We start from the raw sequence: 21,325 nt of genomic DNA, 5'->3' as shown, positions 1-21,325 counted from the left end.
GGGTACACACTTCATTTCATAAGAAAATGAAATTCCAAAACAAGTCTTTTCATATTCTTAAAAACCCCTTAGTTAGCCCCGGGCAACGGTCGCTTAATCAATAGTGCTGAGGTGTTATTTGTATATGTATCAATCATTCGTATTTCACGCGAATCAGTAACTTCTTCATTGTGTTTCCAATACCAACAGTTCTGACCAACATGGGTCTGTCTCTCTGTCTCTGTCTCCATGGCTTTGAGATTAAAAAGAAGAAGAAGAAAAGCCGAGAACTTACTTTCAGACAGAGCACACGTGCCTGCACTCATGCGCATCTCGGTTGCTCTTGGTCTGGTCTCTCCGCTTGCATCAGCCTTCGCTTCTGACCAAGTAACTGATTTCTGTTTCACAAGGAAAACTAGGTTCAGGGTCATCTGGAACTGTGAGACCTAAGAGGCAGTTCAGTAGACAAGTCACAAACACATCACACACCTTACTTCCTCTACACGCATCCTTCCTAGTTATTAATTCCTTTATGGGGTGTGTGTGTGTGTGTGCGCGCGCGCGTGCGCGTGTATGCATGCGTGCGTGTGTGGGCGCTCGCATGTGCGTACACACACACACACCTGTACTCACGCACACATATGAATGTGGTACAGCTTCTGTATAGAGTTGTTCCTCTGCTTCCACAATGCTGGTTCTGGGGATAGAGCCCAGGATATAAGGTTTGGCAGCAAATGCCTCTACCCTCTGAGCCATCTTTATTTTTAGACATTCGGCTCATTCTAACTTTGTTCATTTTCCCTTTAAGTGATGCTAGGGATAAAACACAAAGCGTCCTGTATGCTGAGCAGGCTCTAACCCCTGAGCATACCCACAGTACAGCTCACATCCTTTATATAACCCATGAAGGTGGCAAAATCTTCATTAATATAATGCAAATTCCTTATGCAAGAAACAGAAATGTAAGTACAAAATCAGCTTAGTGGTTGAGGTTTCAGTGGCCCTACCTTATTTAAAATCAATTTAATTGGTTCAAATTTTAAGGTATCTTTAAAAATTGCATTATGAAACAAATTACATAAAATAAATATGGTTTAAATAGAGCACCAGAATAATGATTTAATTGAACAGTTTTACATTCTTAAATTTTTAGATTTTGTTTGGTTTGTTTGGGAGATTTTGGGTTTTGTTTGGTTTTACTTTGTTTTATTTTCCACGACAAGGTTTCTTTGTGTAGCCCCAGTTGTCCTGGAACTGCTGTGTAGACCAGGCTGGCCTCAAACTTATAGAGATCCACCTGCCCCTGCCTCCCAAGTGCTGAGATTAGAAGCATGCACCACCACTGACCAGCAACATCATTAAAATTTTCAACACTATATAAGGACTAAGAACTTATTTGGACAGCGAACCCATATAAGTTTAGGGAAAATAGACCCAGGTCAAATAAAATGTATGCATATTGTATTCAATATTCTTTTTTAAAATTTTATTTATTTTATGTATATGAGTGCACTGTAGCTGTCCTCAGACACACCAGAAGATGCCTTCGGCATCTTGGTCAACCTGACCATTTAGACACAAAGACAGCCAAGTAGAACTTCCAGCTAAAACTTAGAGAGTCAAAGCAGCAGGAGTGGAGGTTTGTCTGCACCACTAGCTGGGTGAGGCCTGTGGGCTGCCCTACTTTCCTCTCAAAGATCACCTCAGAGCCAACAAGTACTCTGCATTCAGCTCTGTGATTGGAGCTTAACTTAGCAAAGCATTATCTGATGGCGCGGTTACCCACAGTGACTTAATGCACCCTGGTTTCACCAGGACTCTGGCAAACAGTAGGTTGCCTATGTGATCCTCAGACCCAACCAGAGTGACTTCTCGCTCTTCTGACTTTTCTGAGCACCATTTTCCATCCACAACAATAGCAATGGTATCCTTGGTCAGGTTAGAAACCATTTGCTGAGTGATTATACTGAGTCTGTTCAGGAAATGGGATTTAAAAGAACGGGTGTAATCTGTGGAAGACTACTATACAAAAATGAGATAAAGGAAACCTACATCTACAGTATTGCTGCATTTGGCACATTAATTGTAGATGCTTGTTTTTGACCCAGTAATCCTGGACCCCATCTGACTTAGCCAGTGTTCTATTGCTGTGAAGAAACACTGTGACCATGGCAACTCTTATAAAAGAAGGCATTTAATTGAACCTGGCTTCTAGTCTCAGAGGTTTAGTCCATTAGCAGCGTGGTGGGAAACGTGGCAGCATCCAGGCAGGCAGGGTGCTGGAGAAATAGCTGAGAATTCTATATCCAGATCAGCAGGCAACAGGAAGACAGACACTGGGCCTGCATTGGGGTTTTGAAACTTCCAAGTTCACCCCCAGTGAAACACTACTTCCAACAAGGCCATACCTACTAATCCTTCCCAAGTAGTGCAACTCCTGATGACTAAGCATTCAAATATGCAAGCTTCTAAGGGGCCATTCCTACTCAAATCACCACAGTACCTTATGTTTTACCAAATTCTTTCTAAAGGGAATTTCGTAGCTTTGTGGATCGCTTTATTAACCACAGAAAACGTTAAGTTTCCGAGTGGGGGATGTGTTTATTTGTTTTTGTTTTTTAAGGTCAGTTCTTGGCATGCCTTATGGATAAGATTCAGCCTTGGCATCTCTAAACTTAGTAGCAGGTTGTGTTTCAAGAAAAACAGCCAAAATGCCTCTGATACTAACTACAGCTAAGTCCCTTTTGCTTTTATCTTTGACAATATGTCACAAGCTTTATTAAACATCTGGAATTAGGCTGATATTTAGAACACCTTTATGGAGCAGAAATAACAGCCTCGGTGCTTATAATAGAACAAATGCAAATGCACCCAGCAGCTGCTCCATTTATGCATTTTGTTAATGCTTTTTATTTTAGTAACCTTGCTTCTGATTATAGACTCCCTCGTTAGTGCTCTCAGCAGAAACAACGGATGCACCTCCCTCCCTCCTCTCTGTCTCTCTCCCCTCTGTCTGTCCCTCTTTTTTCTCTCTTCTCATCTCTGTCTCTCTGTCTGTCTCTCTCCCTCAATGTTAAGACCAGAACTTAAGAGCATAAATCTTCCGACCCTCTGACTTTGCCTGATGACACCTCTCTCCTGGTGCGAGCTGTACTAAGAAACAGTGAGCACACACCGGATCCCTTCGCTCTATTCCTTTTCTAGCTGCACTTGTCTTCCTGACTTGTATCACAAAGAGCTGAAATCTCCCTTTGGAGCCAGCTTGGTTCAGCCCACTGCTCTTTAGAAAGCCGAGGGCTGATGAAAGGCAATGTGGATCTTGCTCTTACTTTCTGATTGTTGCATAATGGAGTTTATATGCTTATGTGTTGGCATCTGAATTTTGATTATCCCCTGGGTAACTGTCTTTATCATCTACTCTCTCCTTTGGAGTACAGCCAAAAGGAAGCTTCATTATTTATAAGCCTTAATTTCTCCACAGGAATACTAGCAGCTGTGACTTATGCATAGATCTAATGTTTAACTTCTTTTGTCAGGAAGAGAACTGTTGCTGTCTTCTCTTTGTCTTATTCCAAGTTGGGTCATGAGATTTTCCCTGCTGCCTGGGAAGGTAAGGTGCTAGCATTAACAATGTGCATTTAAAACTGTGGCTTAGGGACTCCAGTCTTCCTAGATGTTCCTAAGAACCCTTAACAATCCTGAACAGGGAAAATCTCTAAAGTTGGAAGGCCCACTTATATATTATTTATATTTAAATATATTTTACATATACTGAAAACATTACTTAGAAGAAAGAGTAACAGCAATTTTCTGTATGAATACTCTTTATACATATATCTACATATATATTGTCTCTAATTCATAAGTGATGAAAAGTATACATACATTTTTTTTTTTTGTTTGAGACTGAGTATGTAGCCCAGGATGACCTCAAACTTCACAGAGTGGCTGAGGCCACCCTTGAACTTTTTTCTTCTTTAGATTTATTTTTATTTCATGTGTAGGTGTTTTATCGGCATGTGTCTGTACACATCATGCCTGAGGAAGCCAGAAAGGAAGAGGATGTCAGGTCCCCTGGAACTGTAGTTATGGTTGTGGACTGCCATGTGGGTTCTGGGGGGGTCTATTGGGGTCCTCTGGAAGAGCATCCAGTGGTGACCTTCTCCTTTGAGCTATCTCCAGCCCAGCCCTTGAACAGTCCCGCCCCTGTTCTGCTCTTGTAGGCATGTGTGCCTGGTGTGTATGCTGTTTAGTTTTAGTTTTACTTCATTTTCCAACCTTTTAAGAAGTAATAGACTTTATTTACTGGGGGGGGGCGTGATTTTTAGAATTTTCTCCCTAATCATATTTTGAGATAAGCAAAAATGAAGAAGGTGGAGACTGAGACTTCAGTAAATTATTTTATGTGTGTGTGTGGGGGGAATGTTACAAAAGCTACTGCTCACAGAGGCTTGTCTCAGGCTCACCTGAAGCGTTCTGTGTGTCTTCCACTCAGAGTGCTTGCTCACTGGCCTGCGTACTCCGTGATAGAGGAGTGCTCACAGCTTGCGACTCGCTTGTTGTGTGCTTACAACACTTCTGTATTTTGCTGGACTTTAGCTACTTTCAGCAGATATTTGAAATTTTCAGTGATTTACCTATACTAAAGCCTACAAGTTGCTGTAAGCAGTAGCTCACCTGATGGCAAATGTTGGATGCTTCTCTGTGTGGACTGTGTTTCTGCTCCCTGAAGCTTGTCCCACGTGTGAGTTAGCTGGCTAACAGTCCATTGTGAAGGACTTTTCAGAGTAGACTTAAATCGGGCCAACCCACTTGAAGTCCTTAACTGTGCAAATGCCACACACTTTGTGGCACCAGGTAATGAAAGTGGCAAAGGTTGCCAGCCAGTAATCTCTGAGTTCTTGGCTTCTACATGTCTGTGGCATTTGACAGGATTTTGGCCATGTGTTTGTATATCAGACAGGCTCAGACTAAGTGGATCCAAACCTTGGCAGTATATTTTCTTGAACTCTTATAAAAGTTTTATTTTTGGTTTATTCTCTCTTTTTTTGTGTGTGTGAGTTTCAGGGTGAATTTTGATTGTCATATTGGGTCAGTGAAGTTGGGTCAGCTCTGGGGTCACAGTGTTAGGATTTTTTTTCCTCCAGGGTAGCTCTGTTTAAGTGGAATGGCATTGGCGTTGAGGGTTTCGGGGGGAGATTGTTGTTGTTGTTGTTGTTGTTGTTGTCTGTGGTGGTGGTTTTATAGTACGGTTCTTGTGTCTCGTTTCTGGGAAGAGTAATGGTAGCATTTCATTGGCCATTGTGTTCTTAGCTTTTCTTACCTGGAGTCTGGCATTTGAAAAAAGACTAGTCACATTTCTCTCTCGCCTGGACAGGGTCCTGCTGTCTTAGGGCACCGATAGATGTCTGTGAAAATCACCAAATGAAGGCATTAAGGCGGGAGTTGTGACTTTGGCTTTTGTCATAAAGCTAAAGTGACATGCAGCAAGGTTGGGGCTCAGGTCAGGAAACTGGATTTTCCAGCCTGAAACACGGCCACATCTGTTTAGGATTCACAGCTTCTTGGTTCTTGTGGCTTATGTTTGTTTTGCTTTTAACGGGAGTCAAGTCACCCCAAATATCCCAGCCTGGCTTTGAACTCATGGAGATCCCCCTGTCTCAGTCTCTCAAGTAAAAGTTTGGTTCCTTTACTCTTGCTGGAGACCTTCAACATCATAGCAACTTTCCCTGAACACTAAACTCAGATGGACTTTTCTCATGTCCAGTGCATTAAACATGGCGTCGATGCTTCTGGCAAAACTCCTGGGCGAATCTAGAAAACCACTGTATAACTCAGGTTCTGAGTTCGGAAGATTCCCTCATCGCTGGGCAGTCGCACACATTCTGGCTTAATCGTCAGTTCCAGCAAAGCGTGTTAGCACTTGGCGTTCATCAAATTAGATGGCACAACCTTTTGGGACTTGACAGCCTGTACAGAAGTGAAGGCCAGGACTACTTTAGCAAGAGTTACTTACATAAAGACAGAGGCTGCTTAGCTCTGTGCAAATGCCGCCGCCAACTTGACCTTCAGCTCTGCTCCCTACTACATGTCTACTGTCTCAGTCCCTGACTTGCAGCTCCCTTGAAATGTAACATTTGTGTTACAGCCGAAGCTGTAACATTTTCCTAAGTTAGCAGAGCTTTCAGAGCAGACTCTTATGTACAGCGCTGGGTAGGCAGTGTTCCCTTATTTATATGGTAAATATCTGGGAAAACAAAATTCACTTGTAAGTTAGCCAAACAGTACAATGTGTCTGTTCTTTTCTCCACGTTCAGATTTAACGAGATGAAGAATTACAGCACATTTTGATGTTATTTTGCTTAAAATGTTCACCAGTGTGTTACTTTTTCCCAGATGTGGATGGTAAAGAACGCCCCTGATTGTTTCTCTCTTGTGCCTTTTTCTGTTTGCTTCCATTTAGATCTGATCGGCTCTTGGACTAGACAGGGCTTTTTTTTTCAGTGGCTAAACTTTCTTAAAACACAAAGCAAAACAAAAGTTAAAAAACAAAAACAAAAACCAACCCACGTCTGTAAGGCATACATGCTAATTGAATTCTATTTAAATAAAAAATAACCTTAAGGAAATCGTGAGAGTGTTTTTGTGTTTTTGTGCATCTAGAACAATTCTTAGAACTGAAATCAGAGCAGGGTTTCATCTTTTGAAAAGCTGCCTCTTCCTGTGTTTTGCGCTGTGTGTTGGCTGTGGCAGACCCACCCGGTTTCTTTCAACATCTGGGGACTTATCAACTCCTCCACCCTCCACCCTTTTCACTTAAGAAACCTCTCCCTTACCCCAGATATATATGTGTATAAAATTGGAGTACATGCCAAGAGTTTACTGATAATGATAACATTTATTTTTGAAACAAGTCTTTGCTTGTAATTTAGTTATTTATTGGTATATTATAGTTACTAGTGATAAAAAGCAAGTTGACATATTTGATGCTGAATGCCAAGAAGCCCCTCCTGTACTTTTCAAGGCTGATGGGTATTTTGTGATCTTCTGTCCCCAGGATATACAGCCTGGTGCATCTGAAGCATGCTAGTCCCGTCTCAGAAACTACTAGAAATTCTGCCTTAATCCCAAGCCAGAATTCATTCAGTTGTTTTTTTAATTTAAAAGCTAGCAATTTAAAATTCAAATGTTCTAACAATATAATCCAAAGACATGCTATTTTGTTAGTTCCATGCTAAGAAATGACAAGAAGAATATATCAAAGCCTATGTTTCCCATAATTAAACCATTATGTTTTTATAGTGAACACTTTGCAAGCATTGTAAAGACACTGCAGCTCACAATGTGCACTGCTCCTCAATCTGAGCCGACGTGTAACCAGGCAGCATTCAGCAGGGTTGTGTGGTGACTACGTGCGCAGTGTAAATGTGTGTGTGTGTGTGTGTGTGTATGTGTGTGTATGTGTGTGTGTGTGTATGTGTGTGTATGTGTGTGTGTGTATGTGTGTGTGTATATGTGTGTGTGTGTATGTGTGTGTGTGTGTATGTGTGTGTGTATGTGTGTGTGTGTATGTGTGTGTGTGTGTATGTGTGTGTGTATGTGTGTGTGTGTGTATGTGTGTGTGTGTGTGTATGTGTGTGTGTATGTGTGTGTGTGTGTGTGTGTATGTGTGTGTGTGTGTGTGTGGTGTGTTCAGGAAGAAGCTGCAGAGTGTTCTGTCCTGTAGGAAATAAGAATCCCATGGGTTCAGTTTAACTGATAATTGTGTTTGGGAATCTGTATGTTCAGATATCTTTTATTGTTGCCAAATTTTCCATGACCCCCACACACTAAGTGATGTGACCTCTGTGACCTCATATAAGGTTATAAACCATAGTTTATGAAGCTGTATTCTGAAGAGTGTGTGTGTGTGTGTGTGAGCATGCGCGCGCGTGCGCACACACACACACATGCACATGTGTGTGAATGCTATCTCTTTGTCAGTCCTGGGAACTGGAAATAAGGCTAGAGATGAGCAGAATGAATTTTCACTTATCTTTGTTCTTCTCACGTGCATTTAATCGAGTCTATGGAAAAAACAATCCTTTCATGTTTTATTCATTTATTTTGTGTGTATGATTTTTGTCTGCATGTCTGTCTATCTGCACTACATGCATGTCTGGTGCCTTCAGATTCCAAAGAAGGTATGAAATACAGATGGTTGTGAGCCACCATGTGGTTGCTGGGAATTGAACTCAGGTCTCCTGAAAGAGCAGCCAGTGCTCTAACCACTGAGCCATCTTTCCAGCCCCCCCAATAATATTTTAATGCTTATACTGTAAGTAATTAGGAGTTTTCCCCAAAATACCTTTCAGTTGGAGTTTTATAGCCTGTCCTTGGGCTTCCTTTCCTTGTCTGCACAGGGCAGTCTTCGCAGTAGTTTGAGAGAAGCACCGTATCGCCTGAAGCCCCCACAGAGCCAACAGCAGAAACCTCCTGACTTTGTCACGGTGGCATTCGGATTATAAAACTTTGGTCTTTGGTCAGTTAAAATTCACTCTCTGCGCTGAGCTGTTCTCCCCGTACACGTAGGCTGTTAGATATCCTGTCGGGTTGGTTGTTAAAAGCTGTCGTTAGTTCATGTGTAATACTCTGGGCCTGCTGCCCCCATTAGCACAGTGTGGGAGACAGAGGAACGTCTAAGAGGTGAGGAGAAAAACTAGTTTTCTAAAATCGACCTCTACTTTTTTTTTGTTTTGTTTTTTGAAAAAATAGCTTAGAGTGTGTATCTGTGTGCACACTTGTTTTCACTACAGCACTGTTATGTATATATTGTGGATTTTCTACGTTACTTCTGGAGTTGCTTCATAAATAAATGCGCATATTAAAAAGAAAAAGATGGTTTTGAAATAGGTTTTCACACTCTAGGATGGGCTAGCCTAAAACTTATCATGTAGCCCAGACTGGCCTTGAATTCGAGCTGACCCTCCTGCCTTGGCTTCTCAAGTGCTAGGACTACAGATCTGGGCCACCATTTCCAGCTAAAATATTTTTTATTTTACAGTCAACTCTGATATAGACTGCTGAGACTCCAAAGAGATTAATTCTTGTTAATGTGCAGTAATCCCTTGAACACGTTAATATGGAAAAACGGCTAACCGGCCACATCAAAGATGGCTTCTCACGGTGTTCTTTACTGCTTCATGTTGTCTCTGAAGAAAAGTAGACACACTGTTAGTCATGTGAAGTTGACGTAAGCTCAAGAAGGCATTATTAAACAGGGAGAGATGTTATATTGAATGACTCAGGGTTTGGAAGAAACAGTAATTTTGAGGAAAGGTTGCAATCATTTATCTATCTATATAAAATATAAAATGCAGATGAAGTTGAGTTAAATATGGACAACTATACCCTGGAAATGTAGACTTTAAACCCTGGTGCAATGCACCTGCAGTCCCATCTTCTCGAAAAGCTGAGGCAGGAGGATCACTAGAGCCAGGGGTTGAGGAATAACATTGCAAGACTTTTCTGCAAAAGTTGGCAGGCAGAAAGTCAAACCAGAAGGCATCAACACTGTCCACGCGTGGAGTCCGAGTGGTACCCAATCGCGCCAGGCTCTAAGCTGCTGAAGAACGAACAGTGAAAGGAAGGAGGCAAGTGTGAAGTCACGTGTTTGTCTGTAGCCCTGGCTCTAAGCGCATCAGATCGCATCACACGGAGCGTGCCTGCGCCTCACAGTCCCTCCCTTCCAGCTGGAGACCAAATGTTGTCGGCATCGGTGTGTGATCTTTATCTAAACTTTTATCCTATAGGTGCGTTGAAAATTATACGGGTGCTCGTTGCGAAGAGGTTTTTCTCCCAAGCTCCAGCATCCAAAGCAAAAGTAACCTGTCGGCAGCTTTTGTGGCCCTGGCGCTCCTCGTCACCCTCGCCATCGCAGCGCTTTGCTTCCTGTGCAGGTAACAGAAGCGGAAACAGACCCTCAGAAAGAGGAAAGCAATGCACCAAGTAAACTTGCTTCTAGTGTTTCTGCAGAGACCATTTTATATCTGGCATTATCTTTCTAATATAATTTCGTTAGAAACTAGTAAGTCGCTTTAAAAGCATCTTAAACAGTTTTGACTCGTTCTTTGTCACCGTCAACATCATTTGCCTTAATGCCTCTGAGCTCGGCGGACCCACACTCTACAGTGCCATGCTCGCTTGAGTATTTGGATGAGGTGTTTCTTAGTAAGTTTTGGATATGAAAAGCAAAACTCAGCCAGTGCTTTAGAAGCTTAAGGTGCCCGGCTGGTGTCTTCATTACCATGCACAACAAACATAGCAGACAGCAAAGGAGGCACAGCCCCTAAACTCATGGGCTATCTAAATCCTGAGAGGCAGATAAAGAAACGAAAGGTTAGATTGGAGAAACTGGTGACCCCTAAGAGAAACGAGAGGAAAAATTTACACATTGCAAGGCTACACGTCCAAGATCACTTTCATTGATTTCTTTTGATTGATCTTCAGTGTTTTTTTTGGGGGGGGAGGAAGTTTTTTAAAGGGGAATGTGGAATTAAGTTTAGTAGTTATTTGTAGTTAAGTGTGTACTGGTTACCCTCATATGACTATGAAAATGGAGCTGATAGTCATTATAAAATCAAGTTGGCCTGAGAAATTAATATTTCAAGAATAAGATAGTGATGAAATAATACCTCATAAAAGCTGATTAAAATTTGGAGGAATTTTGCTCCCTTAGAAGATGCATTATTGTATATTTTATTTCAAGGTATCATTTAGTAGATATTATCTCAAAAATTTTGAATCTGAATGTGTGACCTTCCTTCCCATGTGATCTGCCATTTGCATGTGCCCTGCCTTAGTACGACCCCACTACTCATTCAGCAAGGGTTATGGTTTAGTGCTGGGCTGTGCAGTTCCGTGATGACGTGCTTGTCTGGCAGGCATGAGCTTCTGGGTCCAATCTATCGAACTGTGATAGAAATAGAGTTCATTTCTTTAGGCAGACACTATGATTACTACGATTGTGTAAATGCTACAGTTAAGAACACAGACTTTAAGTGGACTAAAAGCTCCAGCTTAGAACCAGGGAGTATCCCGTAACAAACCGAAGCAGAGAAAAGAAAACAAGCTGCCCCAGCTGGACTCCCGGCCAACTGCTGGCCATTAGAACAAAGCCCCCAGACAACTAGACATTGTCTGAACCCTTAGTTGGCTTGTATTGTCTACTGGTGGTCTGCAATTATATAGAAACACTCCCCCAGGTTACAAAGTTTAATCTCCTGAGTTTAGGGTCGCGTATTATGAAGTATTATATGAGCTGTCTTGGTTTGCCCTTCACCCTAAAAACATTTGGAAAAACTGAATGATGATATGCCCTTGTTCTAGTCCACTGTGTGTGTTTTCCAGTAAAATATGCTGGGAAATATCAGCTTAACCAATTCCAATTCCTCATCATCTACATCAGTATTGACTCGGAAATAGAATTTTATCTTCTTCTATTGGTTGGGCTACTCTGTGCAGTAAGTCCTCTGACAGTCTAGGTCAGACTGTAGTCACTATGACTTGACTTTGTTCCTCAGATTTCATGTATTAGAAACAACTTCCCCAAAGCCCTCTGTTAATGATGTTTGAAATGTTGAGCCTTTGAGTGGTGATTGGGCCATGTAGGCCCTGCAGAGTGAATGACGCAACCTTAATAGTTTAATCACTTAAAAAACAAAGGCTTTCTTATTCGTAGTCTAGAATCTTTATGGGTTAGCTCACAGATTGTGTTAAACGTCTTCATGAGGACTCAATGCTTCAAAGCGGCCATCACAAGTGCTGTTGGTTGCCATGGGAGAGGGGAAAGAGAGCTCCAGAGTGCCTCACACTCAAAATGATCTGTCCCAGTAGTGGTACAGGTACTCTGACAGATTTCCTTTTACAGGCCTACTCAGTTCCCAAGAGCTCTAGAGTAAATGCAGCTCACCCATGTGCTGAGTGGAAAGCCAGAAGCAGGTGTCACGTAGTGAATACAGGCTTCATCTGAGAATCTAGTGTTCCACTGAGAGTGGCTATGAGCGGCTCACGGTTTTGTTTTTAATCCTTAGAACTTTAATGTTGGCACAGCTGTCTGCAACTGGATTCCTTTACTAACCTTTGAATTTGTAAAGGAAGGGGTATATTCCAAATGTACTGAGTGCCATGGAGTGATAAGGTTGTCATGAAAGAACAAAATATAGTTGCTCTATAGACTAGAGGCAGAACTCAGAAATACTGTGATCTAAAGCTAGGTGTCATGGTTTATGTTTGTAATCTCAGCTCTGGAAAGGCTGAGGCAGGAGGTATATTATGAATTTAAGGCCAACCTGGGTTACATAATAAATGTCAGGCCAGCCTGATGTATAGAGCAAGACCCTGGTGCACAAGGAAGAAAGTTCTAATCTGACCTGCTCTATACTATTCTAATGATAACTTTTGGCTCAGGCATAGTGTCTTACACCTGTAATCCTAACACACGGGAAGCTGATGCTGGAGGATTGCTGTGAGTTCCAGGCAAGCTTGTCTACTATGGGAAAACAGGACTAAAGAAGAAGCCTCAGAAGTCTGTACATAGAAAGTATAGGGATATAGGTACAAGGAGTGGAGGAATATACATGAATGATTGGTGTTAGTTGAAAAAGAAACCTCTAAGCCAGGAGTGTCGGACCTCAGCCAGTGGCCCAAGGCTAACCTCTACCACTTAGTGGGAGCCTGCCTCAAAACATAAAGATGAAAAGAAAGAAACCTCTAATCACAAATGTTACCTGGATTTTCCTTCTGAGCCCATAGTATTTCTAATGTCTACAGGGAGAAAGGTTTGGAGTATCAATAGTCCAGACTGTAAATATTCTTAGCTGATATATTCTCTCAGAAACGAGTACAAATCAGCTATTAAAGAAGCCACTGGCATTCTTTACCTTAAAAGGCATCTCACAGTACAAGGTTACTTACTGACTTGGAAAAAGGGAGACTCCACCAATTGGAACAAACTCTCTAAACGCACAAATCTTGGGAAAACTGGATAATGATGATCCCTTCTGATTCTAAGCATGTCTTCCATAATACTGTGCTGAGGGGGAGGTCAGCTGAGTGATCTGCTAATCATTCATCATATTGATGACTTAGATGTAAAATGTTCATTTGATATCAATTGGTTACTGAACTACTTTGTGTAATATTAGCCATGATGATCTTGGTTTGGCTGGAGTAACCATGAGACTGCAGTGGCTTAAATTCATCCTCCAAATTTTATGCTGCAACCCGAGAGTAGAATCAGATATTCAACATATTTGTTTCTGGGGAGAATCAAACTGTGATATAAAATATGTGTGTATAATGTGTACAAAGGACATTTGTTAGCAGAAGTGATGGCTCGGTGGTTAAGAGCACTTGTCATTCTTACAGAGAAACAGAGTTTTATTCCAAGCACCTACATGGTGGCTAGCAACTGCTTATAACTGTACTTTACAGGGAGATCTGACCTCTCTTCTGAATTCCTCAGGTACCAGGCACAATTGTGGTGCATTTACATACATGTAGGCAAAACACCCATACACAAAAGCAAAATATAAATATAATTTTCTTAAATAATTTGTTGACAAATGAGCAAATTTTACAAACAACAATACAGAAGTTAACAAAATAAAATTATAACTAAAACATTCAGTAGATTTTAGCTTAATATCTTTAAATTTAGTTTGTGTTTTTAAACAGATTAGAAATGATAAGGGGAGGGTTGGAGAGAAGACAGAAGCAGGAAGAGAGGAGAGGGAGAAAAAACAAAGAGATGAAAAAGTACCCCAAACCTAAGAAAAAGAAAAAAACATAAAATATTAAGGAACGATCAAGACATGTGGCCAACAGTGATTATGTCTAACTCATGTTTTTGCTGGAGTGTGGGGAAGAAAAGACTTGGGACAGAGGTAGTGTTTGAAGGAGGTGATGGCCGAGACATTCAGAATGTGAAGCTGCCCCGCAGACTGAGCAGTTGTCAGGCGGGTTAAGGAAGAGCAGTGCATAGCGCAGCCTTCTAAAGCCCACAGAGCACTGGCTCTCAGGAGAAAATCACTATAGAAGGAAGGACTGCGAGACTTCCCAGACCCAGTGACTGCTGAGCGCTCGGGGACCTAGGGCAGCAGTGACATCAGCAGTGTTCTCAGAGGTGGTGACCCACAAACCCCAAACCTCTGCTGCAGTGGTGAAAACACCTTTCAAGAATGGGGGGGGGGGGGATGGAGACAACCGTGGTTGTATAGAGCTTAGAGTTAGTTCCCATAACTGTTCTGCCCAAGGGCTGGAGTGGAGTTGACACTCCAGGACATGTGCGAGATACAAAAAGGAAGACCAAAGAAGCAGCGTATAAACTTCAACAATAAACACATTGTCCTGTGTATGTATAATATGTGACATATATGCAGCAGTATGTAACATATATGTGGCAGCATGTGACATGTATGTGGTCGTATGTGGTATATATGTAGTGGCGGTATGTGACGTGTGTGGCAGCATGTGATATATATATGGCAGTATTTGCAGCCAAGAATAACCTTCCTTACTTCCACCTCCCAGGTGTCATGATGGAGGCATAAGCAGCCATATCTGGTTATTGATTCTCAAACTACCCATAAACATTGTTAGTCACCCTTTTAATTATATGTCTTGCTTTACATAAGTTTTATTCCTAGTCTGAACATGTAGGAAATTGATATAAGTTTAATTTTAAGATAGCAATTGTCTTACAAAAATAACACCTCACATAGTCTTCAGGTCATACTGAAATGTGCTTGAAATCACATTTTTTTGTATGTGCCCATGTATATGTGTGTGCTGCACATGTGTGTGCAGGCAGAGGGCAGTGCCAGCTGTCATTATCCATGCATTCTCCATCTTGCTTGGCCTGGCTTATCAAGTGGAGTAGGCTGCCTGGCCATCAAGTCCCAGGAGTTTGCCTCCCCAGTGCTCAATAGTGAGGGTACACCACACACACACACACACACACACAAAGACACAGGTTCTGTATCCAATTCAGGGCCTCCTTGTGCTTGCAAGGTGGGCACTTTACCAAGTGGGCTATCTTCTTAGCCCCTTCTTGCATTTTAATGACAACTTGAGCAGAGGTAACATACGTTCTAACCATATGGGAGGAATCAATCTGGCCATTATTGCTCATAGGAGCTAGGCAAAGGCTGTGTGCTGTCGCCTACTAACTGTACAGTGTTTCTGGGATTATAAATATACTTCCAAGAGTAAAACTAAGCCAGGCATACCACGTATGCCTGTGACCACTTGGGAGTGTGGTGAGGTATCTCTATGACCCGCAGAACTTGGGAGAAGTAGACAGGAAGATTGCCAAGTTCTAGACCTGCCTGGGATACAAAAATGAGACCAAAAAAATAAAAGGGCAGGAGTGGGGCTGGAAAAACTGGTCTTAGTTAAGTACTTGCTCTGCAAGCACAAGGTTGTGAGTTTGAATCTCTAGCACCCCCACAAAAGCTGGGCATCACTGCATGAGCTTGAAACTCCAGCGTTTGGGATGCAGGTGGAGACAGGTGGGAAGCAGCTCCCCGGCCAGCTAGCCTAGCTGAGATGGTGAGCGTTGGGTTCAGTGAGTGACAAATGATGCTGCCTGTCTCAAGGAAAGTAAGGCAGGAAGTAATAGAGGAAGACATCTTCCTCAGGCCTCTACATGGGCAATGTACACACACACACACACACACACACACACACACACACACACACACACACACACTGGCAGAGAGGGAGGAGACAGCATGGCTGCCCTCTGAGATGCCCAACAAATAGCTGAAAGAGTCAGATGCAGATACTTACACCCAACCAATGGACAGAAGCCGGGGACCCCTGTGGTTGAAATAGGGAAAAACTGAGGAGGGGGTGATCCCGTAGGAAGACCAGCAGTCTCAACTAACCTGGACCCCCGAGATCTCTCCAACATTGAGCCACCAACCAGGCAGCACACACCAGCTGGTCTGAGGCCCCGAACACATACAGCAGAGGGCGGCCTGGGGGTGGGGTGAGAACATCCTCTTGGAGACAGAGTCAGGGGAAGGTATGGGATGAGAAATAGTCAGAGGGTGGACCAGGAGGGGGGATAATGACTGGACTGTAAAAAAAAGATTTAATAATAATTTTTAAAAGAAAATGTTTAATAAATGAAAACAAATAGTTCTCTATCGGTTCTGACTGATATTAAAAGTGCTTTGGCCTGAGGCTTTGGGCTTTCTGTAACTCAGGAGGCGATGCTATTTGAATGATGAGGTCCAAAGTGTCCCCCCACCCCCAGTGCTAAAGCCTGTATAAGGTTATAACCAGATTACACAAGGCTGATGAAGCTTAGGTTCAAAATGATTGTCTATTGTCATGAACTAGAGTTGTTCACTAACGCCATCCCATATTACATAAGTGGGCCCACGAACCACCCTGAGACTCAGCATTAATGCCATGCTTGTAGGCTCAGCTAGGCAGCATCCTGAAGTGCCATGGCCACCTCTGCAGGCAGGTTAGCTGAAGTGGGGGAGGAGTACAGCATTAGGGCAGCTCTACCATATTAGGTAGGTCTAGAGAGAGAATGTGCTTCTAAATACTCAAGATTAATTTTTTTCTGATTCTTCTGACATGTTTTCAAGTTATCCGTTTTTTCATTTGTATTTCTGTTCTCTTTGATGCCAGGAAGGGCCACCTTCAGAGGACCAGTTCAGTCCAGTGTGAGATCAGCCTGGTAGAGACAAGCAATGCCAGTACCTGCCACAGTGAGTTAAGTCCAAATGGGATGGTGAGGGGCACAAGTGAGGTCCTTGCTGTTGTGTACGGACTTGTGTTCACAGCCATTCAAAGAAGGATGGCCTAGAAATTTCCCCGGACTCTTCAATGAGAGGACTTTTCCTTTTCCCCCTGTGTTTATTTTTTTAAGACAGGGTTTCTCTGTGCACCCTGGCTAAGCCCACTCTGTAGACCAGGCTTGCCTTAGAGATCTGCTTGCCTCTACCTCCCAAGTACAGGGATTAGAGGCATGAGGCACCATCGCCCGGCAGATTAATTTTTTATTGGCAGCGTGACAGGAGTAATATTTTTCATAAAATAAGTGTGTGAAATTATATGAATTTCAGCACGTGAAGTGATGCCCTCAGCTGTAATGTGCTACAGCAGATCTGAGGAACAGTATTCCAGAACCATTCTGACGTGGGCTGTGCTGGGAGGCTGGGGCAGGGAATCACCTTAAGTGAGAGAGAAGCTTTGGGAAAACCATAGACAAGTTAGTGTTTTCAAGCTGTCTTGAGATTTCTGGAAAAATAAGTCAGCACATACTAGATTTCCTTCTTCTTACTTGAAAACAATGAAAAGCAGACAAACTGTGTGAAGTAATAGTTGACTTCTGCCCTCAGTATGCAGTTGCATCTGTGCATGCACACATGTGCACACATGTGCATGCACATGTACATATGCACATGCACAAATGCACATACACAAATGCACACACACATGCATACACATGTATATGCATGTGCATATCTGGGCACACATGTGTGCCCACATATGCACAAAAATGCACACAGGCATACACACAGACATTAAAATGAAACAAAATTTTTTTTAATGTTGGGCTTGGTAGCATGGTACTATAATCCTACTCAGGGAACAGTCAGGGACAGGAAGATCTCTGGGGTTTGCTGGCCACATAATCTGACTGAATCAGACACAGGCTCAACAGGAGACCCTATTTCAAAAACTACTAATGATCAAGGAGGGGGAAAATGACAGGATTTATCTATCAACGCCCAAATTAGGTAGTATTTCTAGCAATACTACAGACAAGGCAATAGGAGATCTGACATAATTTAGATTAAATGGACAAATCCTTTGAAGAAAAAAACTACCAAGGAAGAGACTAACTTGAGGGGCTGGGGCTGCAGCTCATGTGTGGTCTGTAGATTGTCCTGAAGCTGTTTGTATTTTAATGTTAATTTCACTTTCCCAAGAAGGGCTGCCTAGTTATATACTCATGAGGTGACTTCATCTGAACCTTATTTTAATTAGTAAAATAAAGGCGAGCCAGTGACTGGGTAGGGTAAGGGAGGTGAAGAGAGAGGTGAGAGGTCAGAGGTGAGAGGACAAGGAGAAAACTTCAAGATGGAGATCCAGAAGGATGAACTAGTTCTAGGTGGGCTTAATTGGCATTAAATAGCTATGAACATTTAAGGATTTTATAGGTCCAATATCTCATATAGAAGGGCAGTTTGTATCTTTGTATACTTGATGTCATCTTATTGTGTAGAGGTCTGTATATTGAGAGTTTGATATATAAACTTGTATAAAAAGCAATCAGGCTTTTTATGTTTAATATTTACTGCAATGTTGGTGTGCCTGCCTAGCAGGCAAGATACCCTGGTTCTGTCCTCAGCAGTACACAAAGCCAGACTTTGTTATGCATGCCTGTAATACCAGCCCCTGAGAAGAAATACAGTGAGGAAGATCAGAAGTGCAAGGATATCCTTAGCTACAATGAGGCCAGCCTGAGCTCCATGGAACCCTGTTTCAGGAAAAAATAAAATCCAGAGAGTAATATGAAAAGTTAAAAAAAAATAAACATAATTCAAATAGTTCTATATTCATTGATTGAATTTGTGTATTGTGTAGAAACTTTTCTTCAGTGGCAGTCCAGGCCCAAATACCTGAACTCATGCCAAACTTCCACTGAAGCAGCAATCATTCTTCACAGACTCATTTAGGAATGCTGAAGAGAATACAGAATATGATATGAGATGGTAGTTTAGTGATGTTGCAACGTTATTAATATTAAGAGGTAAAATATATTTCCATATATTAGAAACTGCTAGATTTAAAAACAATTGCATATTTGTAACAGTGTCTCAAAGCATACAGGGATAGGGCTAACAAAAGCAGTGGAAGACCTGTGGTGGTCTGAGTGAGAATGACCCCCATAGGCTCATGTGTTTGAATATTTGGCTCCAAGGCAGTGGAACTGCTTGGGAAGGATTAGTGGGTGTAGCCTTGTTGGAGGAGGTGTGTCACTGTGAGTGGACTTAGAGGTTTTAAAGATTCATGCAATTCCCAGTGTGTTTTCTGTCTCCTGCTTATGTGAGCTCTCAGCTATATTCCAAACACATGCCTGCAGCTTGCTAATATGCTGCACTGCCATGTTGGAGTCTTAACCCTCTGGAGCTACTATAAGCCAAACAAAGCTTTTCTTCTGTACATTATATTGGCCACAGTATTTTATCTCATCAGTAGAAAATTAGCAAATGCAGATCTATGCCGTCAAATCTGCAGTAGTGTTAAGCAAAACAAAAAAGACAGGCCTGACTAATTGTGGGGTTCTCTGTATACTATTCAGATGTCAGTTCTCCTTAACATGAATTTTCCCTGTGACTGGTGCACCCCAGTAAACTGAAGCAGGTGTTTTTGTGGTAGCTGGCGGGATGACTGTGACACACCACTGAAAATACGCAGGGCCTGGGACAGGGAAGCAGTGACTTAACAGTAAGTTGAAGGGCTTAAACATCCAGCTTATGGCAAATCTGACATAGTTTAGACAGCACGGTGCTGGTGTGAAGAGGAACACAGAGCTCTAGACACAGACGCTCACACAGCGGTCTAACAGGATGCTGTGACAGTCACATAGCTACATGCAAGAAATAAATTCATTTCCCCTATCTACACAAATAATTCATGATTCCTGTGAATGTAAGAACTGAATATAAACCTCTTAGGAGAAACTCTTTATGGCCTTGTATTGGGCAAACGGAGAGTTTGGAAAGCATAGTTGGTAAACACTTGATATATGGGACTGTGTGCAAATGACAGAGTCCCATGCTTCAGATGATTCCACTGTAAAAATGAAATACAAGGCACAACGTAGGAGTGGAAAATACCCAGAAGTCCTTTGCTGTGTCTGTCAAATGGGCATCCATACTCTACAAGCACGACACAGTCACACACGTGGTCACACAACTCCCTTATGCTGTGAGGTAGGAATTGCAGAACTCCCAATGTGCATTTGCCTTTGTAGTCCTCAGGTTCAGGGTTGGGCAGTGACTGCAGAGCCCTGAAAACTATTTCCAGGGTGATAGGTCTGGTTAAAAACTGGATCACGGTTAAGATTTCAAGACTGTTGATTTTAAGCCAGTGAATTGTATATAAAGCTGACTGTTGTAAGTATGGGTTATAGCTTAGTAAAAGTCCAATTCTCAACTAATCATGCCAGGGCTGGGTATGTGTGCACGGAGAGAGGCTGCACACTAGCATCAGTATGAGAGACTCCATATAAGGCCTACAATTACAAGACTGAGGGAAATTGGAGAAGCACTCTGCAAAGTTGGACTTGGCAATGATTCTTGTATAGAACATGGTCAACTAAGAAATTTAGACATGTTGGACTTCATTAAATTTAATTAGAGAGAATTTATTTCATGTGCACATATGTGTGTATGAAAAGAAACAGGAGGCTGCCTTTGAAGGGTGTGTGACTCTCCTAGGAAAGTGTAAAAAAAAATATCTATTTATCTCAAGCAAGAGCAGACAGACTTGAGAATGATTCTACCAGTTTCCTCTTGACATGACAAAAGAGTTCGTCAGGGTTTCTTACAGGCTGTAGGTGACAGCGCACCGGGAATCAGGGCCTGCCCACTGAGCTGCTCTGCGTGGTTCTCAGAGTGCTACCTAGTGTTAAGTCAGGGGAGGTGACTGGCAGGTGCAGGCAACAAGGTGCAGCCAAGTCAGACTCTGCAAAGGTTAGAGCCCATGCAGATGTGAGCTGTAACACTCACCAGCTCGAGAAAGGGTGGCCCACTTTTGCTGCAGTCTGGCACACAGACACTTTAAGTGGCATCTTACTTACTGCAAGATGGAGCTACTCCACCAGGACTCAGGGGGCTAATTCCACTACAGGAGGGAGTAACAAGGGGGCAGGGGACAATAAGTCAAAGGTCCTAAGGCACAAATGTGAGCAACCTGGAAAACTTGTTTTAATAGCAACTTAAAATCAATAACAAGAAATACTCCTGAATAAATAACTCATAACAAATAAAAGCAACCCAATTCACAAACTGGCAGAGGATTTCTACAGGCGTTTCCCAAGAGCATGTGAGATGTTCAGCATCACAGGCCACGGGGGACATAAAAAGGAGCGTGTGGACTCCTCACACATTGGGACAGTGACCGACTGCGAACGACCATGTGTTGACAAAGTGTACAGAAGTTGGAACCCATGTATGTTGCTGGTAAGAATATGAGATGTTAGTCACCTGGATAAACAGTATGACAGGACTTAAACTAAACCACAGAATTACCATTTTATCCAACAGTTGAC

At 42.3% G+C, this 21,325-nt stretch overlaps 1 protein-coding gene across 1 annotated transcript in view; it reads left to right on the top strand.

Annotated features, from left to right (window-relative positions):
- The window catches only part of NRG4 (neuregulin 4), a gene marked incomplete at its 5' end in the record, with an annotated part of 54,161 nt that overhangs the window by 21,930 nt on the left and 10,906 nt on the right, over positions 1–21,325 (top strand). The window contains 3 exon segments of the mRNA XM_080930322.1: positions 9,771–9,917; positions 16,669–16,748; positions 21,070–21,236. Of these exon segments, the coding sequence (XP_080786448.1) occupies positions 9,771–9,917; positions 16,669–16,748; positions 21,070–21,236 (394 nt within the window).

The sequence above is a fragment of the Micromys minutus genome, assembly GCF_963924665.1.
Source record: "Micromys minutus genome assembly, chromosome: 16".
NCBI classification, from domain to species: domain Eukaryota; kingdom Metazoa; phylum Chordata; class Mammalia; order Rodentia; family Muridae; genus Micromys; species Micromys minutus.
Note: the sequence above shows the minus strand (reverse complement) of the source record. Positions and strands in the feature narration are given on the sequence as shown.